This window comes from Myripristis murdjan, chromosome 8, assembly GCF_902150065.1.
Source record: "Myripristis murdjan chromosome 8, fMyrMur1.1, whole genome shotgun sequence".
Classification (NCBI taxonomy): Eukaryota; Metazoa; Chordata; class Actinopteri; order Holocentriformes; family Holocentridae; genus Myripristis; species Myripristis murdjan.
In genome coordinates this window covers 28,549,506-28,558,929 of record NC_043987.1, presented here as the reverse complement: position 1 = coordinate 28,558,929, position 9,424 = coordinate 28,549,506, and the positions used below count along the sequence as shown (strand labels likewise).

Below are 9,424 nucleotides of genomic sequence, written 5' to 3'. Positions count from 1 at the left end.
GGGGTGTTTGATTTACAGGGCTGTTTAGGTCAACAAGACGCATCACGTGCTCCTGACACATAAGCCTGGGTAACAGTTTTATCATTATCATTTTCAATTGATGAAAATATAAATTTGAAGATAGCCAGAAGAAATGTAAAGTCCTAGTTTTACAACAAGAGACCAAAATAATATGAGTCAATGATGCTTTTACATTAAAAATCGACACAGGATATTGAATTGCCCCATGGTTTCCTTTAATAACTTGACCGTCGTGCTTCGACGCAGAGACTGTGGGCGGACCGGCCTGTTCGCTTGTTTTAGTACACTGGGCAGCATGGGCAGGCGGCGTCAACACTTCCTGAGCAAATAAGAAACAATTTGACTTTACAATTATTCATTTCACTACATGTTAGCCTGTTTATAGAAAGACTATATGAATTACAGGATTATTCCCCCGCATGTCGCTCAGCGCAGACAGCGACAGGGAGCAAGCATATTAATATTGAATTAACAATTAAAACCTTCACACTGTGAGGATTATTTGCCTGATATAATTTACATAATTTCCTCATAATTTTAAGCCTCATATGTGTCCATCTAGGGGACTGATAACAGCCTGAGAAACCCCGGTTTCTCAGGCTGTGGGTGCACCTCGGGGTGTCTTGTGGCTCATATCGAGCACACCCTCAGTGACTGGGCGAGTTCGGCTGTTTCTTACGCCTTTGCGTCCCGCTCAGCCGGGCGGGGGAGCGGAGACGCCAATAAAAAGGGAGAATGGGGGAAGTTTGCACGGAGAAGAGCAGCAGCCCGTGGCTTCTTGTCGTTTGGCGAGTCTGTAATGTTTTCATGTCCGTGTTCTTCGCTCTCGCCACGTACGTGCAGGTGAGCGAGCGTCACTCTCACCTGTCTGACGCCCCAATCCCGCAGATTGTGCGCTGATTATTAATCCAGACTCATCCTGTGTTGCAGATCAATGACCCCGATGCAGGCGTGTGGATGGTGAGATCACACACTTGTGTCACATGTTATGTATCTGGCACTTTTTCTCATTTTAATAATTCACTTTTCTCTGCGCTCGGCTCTGTGTTGCAGGTCGGATACGGAGTCCCGGCTGCGCTCTGCGTCGCCCTGGGCCTCAAACCTCAGGTGACAGGTAAACACTATGGGTAAACACACCAGATCCACCTGGCTCTTATCTTAAAAAAAAAAAAATCTGATTAATAATGACATGAACCCAATAAACTCTCAAGAACTCGCTGACCCGGGACTTGGACAAATGTTATTTTTCCTGTTTTTTTTTTTTTTTTTTTTTTGCAGGCTTGCTTTTCAACTTTGCCTTGAATGCAACTTTCTGTTGCTTAGGGCGCCATCAGGTGGCTTCCTCAGGCCTGCACAGTTTGATCCAAAGTTACAGAGCAAATATGCTGCATGATCTGAAGGCCTGGCGTGAGAGAAACAGCTTGAATGATGTTGTTAAATAAAATGTGCACTAAGATCACTGGAACTAAACCCAGAGAGCCGTCCTGTTGTGATCAGTAAACAGTGAGCAAATTCTGATTTTTTTTTTTTTTTTTTTTTTTTTTTTTTTTAGACCAGAGCACATATTGGCATGTGTTTTTTTTTTTTTCCTGCTGCACTGTTTGTATAGGCATCCACCATTCCAAGTCCTTTATCCCCTTTGAATAGAACAGAATAGAATAAATCAGTTGCATAATTCTTTGTACGCTTTTAATGTCAATTAATTTTATTTATTTATTTATTTCTATTTATTACAGAGGTTATCAGAATCAGAAACGTGTTATTGATCCCCAAGGGGAAACTGAGTCAGCTGCAGTTGCTCAAATTTTTAAGAGATGAATGAAATTAGAGGAAATAGAAAAAGAAATAAGAAATAGAAAAATATGTGCCTTCGAAATGTGCAAAAAGTGTGTGCATTATGTCTAAATATGTGCATTAATATTACTTGTGCACTAATCTGTAAAAAGGGAAGCGCACGATGTCTAAATGTGTGCATTAATCCTGCAAATATCACAATAACAAACACAGAAATAGGAAATTGAGCATATGGTAAAAAAAAAAAGAGAGATAAAAGAGTTAGAAGGTTAAATAAACAGTTAAATAGTGAATTTATTAGTTCTTGCTCTAGTTTTTGCTCTGTTGTCCTTTTATTAGGTTAATAAAGTCATGTCAAGTGGTGATTTGGTTTCTCTGGTTTCTCTCTCCTGCAGAATTTCTGGCCTGGAGGAGGCTCGCCGACCTCCACGTGATGATTTCCACCGGCGTCATCGCCACGTTGGGATGGACTCTGTATCAGGAGCGCATCACCGACGTTTTCCAGCAAGAGGAGGGCAGGTAGAGCGCGTCTTTTTGTCCTCAGAGCCAGAGCCCACAGCGCCGTTGAGCTCTGAAATCCGTTTTATTTCCGCCTCCATCAGGTTTCCCTCAGCTGCACGCTCATTTTACCACAGTTAATAGAGATTTCAAAAACATTAGATCTGGAGAAAAATCCCCACGTTTCTCCTGAGCCCTTATTCCTTTCTGTTCTCATAATCCTCCTAAGATCAGAGGAATATTTCATCCTTTACAATCCCAAGAGGCTGCTTGTAATCCAGGAGCTGACGTTTTTTTTTATTCTCCTCTTGCTCTTGTTGTGCATCACTCCAGATTAGGATGGCAGCAAAATGCCTGGTTTTTAAATATGAAAACGAGAAAATGCATTGGAAAGCAGACGAGGTTTGATGTAGAAATCATAAAATGGACTTTTTTTCCCTTTTTTTTTTAATTTCCTAGAGAGTTTTCTGGTCTGGCGCTGACGGTCGTTTGGCTTCTCCTGTGTCGTCACTCTGGAAGGTAAAGTTTAAATAATTTCACACGTCTGGGTGATCTGTGCTGCCTCTGTTTTTTTTCTCAGCTGCAGATCATTTTTCTCTGGTTTTGTTTTCTGCCAGATCTGCGGTTGGGATGCTCCGAGTGTCGACTGCGGTGGCCATCACGGCCTTCCCCTTCGTGGCCTGGCTTTACTACTACATCAACAAGGAGCTCAGGTCCAACTGGCCATCTCACTGCAAAACTGCTATTTAGACGGCAGCTCTGTGCCTCTTTTGTAAGTTTACAAGGCAAATCTGGTTCCCAGCACTACAGAAAGCACTTTGACCAACATCCCTCCTCTTCTCATTCCTCCGTCTGACTGATAACTGTGGGCCAACAAATTTGCCTGTGCAGGAAACCCTTGTGCAGTATTACCAAATGACACTGTCATAAGAGATGCATTTAAGTGCTGTGTGTCTTTGAATATTTTTTTGAATATTTTTTTTTTTCTACAACCGCAGAAAATTATATGATTCTGCCAATATGAATGTATGCACTGTGTAAAATAATGTTGAATATTGTAATAAACTCGGTGAATCATTAATAGCTCTAGCAGCTATGGTTTTGTATTTTCTCATTGGTTTCCAATTTTTTTTTTTTTTTTTTTTTTTCCCCAATTAGTTTAGTTTCAGTTAGTTTCCAGAGTGGATTTGCTTGTTTCAGCTTAGTTTTTAGTGTGTAAAAATGTTTAGTTTTATTTTAATTTTATTAGTTTCAGTTTAATTTGAATTTAATTTAATTTTTATTTTATTATAATATGGGGGTGCTTGTCAGGGTCAAGATTTAATAATTTCAGGACAGGTATCATCAGCCCCAGTGCCTCCTCATGCTTGTTGTGTTGACAAACTTGACCAAACTGACAAAAACTAAAACTAAAGACATTTTCTGTATATTTTTATTTTTCTTTAGTTAGTCTTGTAAGCACACAATATTGTTTAAGTCATTTTCCCCCTTTATTTTGTAAAGTGTATTTTTTTTTTCCGGCTATTTTTTCACACCTTGTTTTAGCTTTTTATTTAGTTTTAGTTAACCTTGATTGGTAGAGACGCTGCACTACAGCAGACCCGTCACCAGGTGGCAGAAGAGAGCGCACGTCCACTGAGAGCATGACAGAGGAAGACGCTGGAAAAAAAAACGCCACATCCGGTTACTGAGGGACGCTGGAGGCTGATGTTATGTATTTCCCTGTCACCGCTCACGTTTTGTAAACCTGTCATCACTTCCTTGTCGGGCTCCAAACATGAACCCGAGCGTTTTATACCAGAAACTGGGCTGCCGGTTGTTTAGTTGCAACGTTAATATCTTACAAAAATGCACTTTGGCCCAGACTGTCAGATACACACACAGCGGTGGAGCGGCACACACAGACCTCAGACACAGGCTGGTAGGTCAAAGCTAGCACCCGGTAGCTTTCGCAGTACCACCAATGTCCATTCATAAATCTGACAATTTAACATTTCCTTCCGTCTTGACAGAGATAGACACATCGTGAAAGTTAACTCGCGACTTTTTGTGAATCATAAATCACCGCTTATCATTTCGGCCTACATACAACTCACCGAGCAACTTTTATTTAAACAGAAATTTGATTTTTAAAAATGTACACTGCGCGCCTCCATCAGCGTTGCAGAGCCGAGTGAGCACAGGCTATTGAAGTTGAACATTTATTAAAACGTCGTGTTTGGTGGATTAGATGCAAGCCGAATTGAAGGACAACAAGTATCGATTCACAAAATATCCCTGGTGATATTATTTGAGTTGTTAATTTTAGATGAAGAGTAAGGATGTATTAAAATGGCAAATCTGAATGGACTTTTGTTTGGCGTGCAGTGTGCTGTGATGTTACGGATGTAAGCCCTGCATGAGTCCTGCTGCTGTGCTGTGACCGTGTCCTCTCATTCACAGGTGGGGCTGAGCTGCTGTTCCAGCCGCTCCAGAGCCTTTTCCTCCCTGCCTCCTCCCTATTCACCTGGAGACAAGTCCAAAAAATCAGGTGTAAGTGGCTTAACATGTTGTCTTTTAAATGAAATGAATGTGCTTATTCACAATCACTTTTTATTTGCATCAAAAAAATGCCTCTTTCACAGTTGTCCGTAGGGATGGAGTTTAAATACGTTTACATTCATTATTGTCTATTGATATGGCATTTCCCAAGCGCAGGGCAGTCACATTTCCTTTGAAAGTTTTAAAATGAATCATTTCAATTTTCACCACATGATGGCAGGTTTCTTTTGCACTTTTACTCTTGCACTCTTTTTTTGACTTGATTCTATTGTCTTACCAATTTACACTGGTATAACTCTGATTAGTTATGTTTTAAAGTGTTGTTGTTTACATAATTTAAATCTTTTTTTTCTGATTGTACTAACTGTATTTACAGCCGTTCAAGTCAAGTTAGTTCCTACCTCTAGTCAACCATTTACCAGGGTTTGACTAATACAGCTTGATGGTCCGACCCTATTTTTGCATTGAAGTCCTCCGTGGACAATGTTTTGTATAACTGTGTGGTATTTTTAAATGAAACCCTTGTAAAATAAAGAGAAAAAATTACATGTTTTCCACCTAGAATAGTATTTTTTTTTTTTTTTTGGAAAAGCCTCAGTGTTTAGTACATCATGGGACACTAAAATGCCATTGAAACCCAAACTAATGAAATTAATTCAGGGGTATGGCTGTTGATGACACTGAACAACCAGTAGGTTTTAACCCAGGTGAACTAAGTAGAAATTATCTTGAAAGTTGAATTTCTTCATGTTTGTTTGTTGTTGTTTTTTTTTTTCATTCTTTCTTCTCCATAGCCCGTGACGTGGAAATCGTTAGCGGTGACGTTCGCTCTGGGTGGCACTCTCCTCGGAGGGATGAAATACTTCAAGAAAGAAAAGGAGGAATGTAAGCTTGCCACCAGTGAACTCAACATGTTGAGCTAATGCAACTTAGTGAAAATGAACAGTGATCGCTTTGCTTTTAAATCAAAGACAGCGCCGACACTAACTCTCTTTTACTCTTTTACTCTGTAACTTTGAGTTTGTGTTGGTTTGCGGTTTGCAGTGATTGAGAAGGAGAGGAACAAGTCGATCGGACGGCCGGCGCTCGGCGGGCCTTTCAGCCTCATCGATCACAACAACAAACCCAGCAAGAGCGAGGACTTCTTCGGCCAGTGGATCCTCATCTACTTTGGATTTACACACTGCCCCGACATCTGTCCGGATGAAATAGAGAAGATGATTGAAGTGGTGGATGAAATAGGTAAGAGCTAAGGCTAGACATATATATCTGTCTATATCAAAATCTTAGCAATATTGTGATAAGAAACTAGATATCGTCTTGATTATGGGCTTTAAAGGCTGCATCACAGTAAAGAAATGCAGTTGTCTTTAGTTATTAGACTGTTGTAGGTCTTCATATCCACATGGCTGCTGACTGACTGGCCTCTTGTGTGTTAATATGAAAGCACCAGAGGGCTGTTCGATGAAGTGAGATTAAGTCTAAAGCCCGAGTTTACCGCACACAAAGGCGGCTCTCTTCTGACCCGGCTTCATCGCCATGGTAACATACGCTGCAAACATAACCTGCTCCGGACCGGGTTATGTTCATAGTGTCGGCTTAAAATCTGCTTTTTTCCCCCTGTTTGCCTCAGGTAATACGTCTGTTAACCCTTTAAATTTTACAGAGTATCATGTACAAAATACCAGAATAATGAGCCACAGCAGCTCCATCCCACTTTTAATGATACTTTTATGCTTGCTTTTTATTTGCTACCAAGTTTGTTTGACGCTGCTGGTACCACATCAAATAAAATAGCGGTCAAAAATTAAAGTGTAACACACATAGGCCTAATATGATATCAGTTACATTTATTTCACTTGATATTGACAAAAAACAACAGTGATTTAAATGTATCCTACTTTATAGGACAGTTTGAGTCCTAAATGCAGTTCTTAAGTGTGATCTTTAATTAATAGAAATAAACTGGAAGATAATTTACAAATTTACAGGATCCGCAATTTTCTGCCAGCATTCTTCTCTGGCTTTATTTGCAGCCACAGTAATAATTATTTATCCTCCTCATAGCTCTCCTTAATGACAGTTTGTTCCTCCTGAGTGAAGCAGGCAGCATAAGATTGGTCCATTTTGTGCAGAAAAAGAGTCACATGACCAAAAGCCAGTTTTAGAGAGCCAGGCTGCACAAAGCCAGCTGATAATCACCGTCCTGATATTAGTTATCTCAGAGTGGGGCTTTAGGTTTTGTCGAGCAGCTCACACACACACACACACACACACACACACACACACACAAAAAAAAGCCTGGCTCTGTTGAACGCTCTTCGTAGTGCAGCCCTCCTTACAATCCCTACAGTCACAATATTGATTATCGAGGTATTCGGTCAAAGATATTGTCACATTTCCAACAATCATTTGTGGTTCACTTTTAAAACAAAATTAAATGTAAATTGCCGCAGTTTTACCGAAGGCTTTGTTCTCATCTGGCTCCCAACAGACAAAATCAAGTCTCTTCCGAATCTGACGCCCATCCTCATCACCATCGACCCTGACCGGGACACGGCCGAGGCCATGGCTACGTATGTGAAAGGTAAATAAAACAAACAAAAAAAAAAACCCAAAACGTTAACCGATCTTCAAGGATATTTATATATTTTTTACGGACACCATCGTATTCTCAGAGCCAAACATGCCATGAATTGTTGAATCTGCATTTGTGAACCTTTTTTTTTTTCAGATTCAGATTCAGAAAGCTTTATTGTCTGTCGTAACAGAAAATTTTCCTTGACGTTGCTCAACGTATAAAAACAGTAAACAACACACTGACTAGAAACAGTTACGCAACACAGATTTCTGAAAGCAAACACAGTGTGTATAGATTGTTAAAAGCTAGTATAAAAATTAAAACTATATTTTAAAAAAAAAATAGACGAGGTAAAAAATCTGGATTTGTGTAAAGTGACGTAGTGTGTAAGAGTTATTTTGTCCATTGTTCGTTGTTTATTTAATATGTTTATGGCTGTGGGTATGCATGAGTTTTTCATAATTTTATTTTGTGTGTGTATCCATCTTATCTAATTTATTTCTGAATACTGACCCATGATTCACTTCATAAGTACGTACCTTGTTTCTATTCCTTTGAGTCAAATAGATACGTTTTTTGTTTGTTTATTTGTTTGTTTGTTTTCCCAGAGTTTTCCCCGAAGCTGATTGGCCTGACGGGGACAGTGGCTCAGATCGAGCAGGTTTCCCGAGCCTACAGAGTTTACTACAGTCAGGGGCCGAAGGATGAAGACAACGACTACATTGTGAGTGGCCTCCTGCTCCTGCATGTGATGATATATTTTTTTTTATTGATCCGTTAGGACAAATGTCTCCGTCTTAATTCAGTCTCCTTGTGCTTTCTCGTCTCCAGGTCGATCACACCATCATCATGTACCTGGTGGGCCCCGACGGAGAATTCGTGGAGTATTTTGGACAGAACAAAAGAAGCGGCGAGATCATCGGTTCGATCGCGTCACACATGAGAAAGTACAAGAAGGCGAAGTGAAGGACTGACAGAGAGAGGCCTGTTTTTTTTTTTTTAAGGTGCCTCCTGTGTGATTTTTTTGACTTCAGGAGCCTCTCAGTGAACTCGAATCATCACTCCCAACTCACGATGTCGCCGTCATGTATTTATTTTTAAATTCACCGCCGTGTGCAGAACAACATTCCCCTCTGTATTGATCACAGGTCAGAAGTCATTTTCCGTTTCACACTGCTGCTGCTGCTGCTGCTGCTGCATTCACATCCGATCAGAATCATGGCAGGTGCAAACCTCCCTCTGGAAAATATAATTTACCTCAACTGTTGAATGGTAAATGCTTCATGTTTTTTTTTTTTTTTTTTTTTCACTGGACTCTGGTTTCTTTGACTTCCTGAATTCTGATGCCTTCAGCGAGGGGAAATCCTGCTGTCCGGTGCAGGGAAGTCCACGTTCGTTTCAAATAAAACCATCAAAAATGAACCGTTTTCTTCACCGAATTCAGTTTGTGATCATGGCTCTTTAGCCAACTACCTCCATCACCACTCATGTTCTCGTAAGATATTTACACACAGGAGATTCTGGATGAAGATGAGCGAGCAGAGCTGTCTAATATGTCCAGAAAATTGCATCTTTTTACTTTAATGCAATTTTTAAAACCAGGAAAACATAACACTTACCCCAAATCCCAAATGATATCTAGTATCATATCACAGTATTGATATATTATTCATATGGACCCCAGCTCTGTCACAAGTGCGTTTGTACAGGGTGACCCAAAAAAACGGGAATTTTTGAAGTGCGTATTGGCAGACATGAGCAAGTGGCAGCACAATTTTTACAAAATGAAAATTCCATCATTGTTTCTTAAATGGCATGTTTTCAGCTTCCAATTACTATGAATAAAATATTTTTCTTCCATCACTCTTGGTTTTATTGGATTGTTAAAAAGTTCACGTTTTTTTGGGTCACCCTGTATTTGGTGAATCGCTGACCAGACTCAAAGTGAATTTTTGGCATCTTTGACGGCTTCATATGAGTTCAAACATA

General features: G+C 40.1%; 2 protein-coding genes across 2 annotated transcripts; both read left to right on the top strand.

Annotated features, from left to right (window-relative positions):
• The first annotated feature begins 703 nt into the window (after positions 1–703).
• Positions 704–3,402, top strand: tmem220 (transmembrane protein 220). Its single transcript, XM_030057639.1, has 6 exons — positions 704–864; positions 952–981; positions 1,075–1,135; positions 2,211–2,334; positions 2,773–2,832; positions 2,931–3,402. The coding sequence occupies exons 1-6, from the start codon at positions 757–759 to the stop codon at positions 3,061–3,063; spliced, it is 516 nt and encodes a 171-aa protein (XP_029913499.1). The 5' UTR covers positions 704–756; the 3' UTR covers positions 3,064–3,402.
• Positions 3,403–4,005: 603 nt separating this feature from the next.
• Positions 4,006–8,857, top strand: sco1 (synthesis of cytochrome C oxidase 1). Its single transcript, XM_030057638.1, has 7 exons — positions 4,006–4,234; positions 4,756–4,845; positions 5,649–5,739; positions 5,899–6,096; positions 7,349–7,441; positions 8,044–8,159; positions 8,267–8,857. The coding sequence occupies exons 1-7, from the start codon at positions 4,091–4,093 to the stop codon at positions 8,399–8,401; spliced, it is 867 nt and encodes a 288-aa protein (XP_029913498.1). The 5' UTR covers positions 4,006–4,090; the 3' UTR covers positions 8,402–8,857.
• Positions 8,858–9,424: the final 567 nt, after the last annotated feature.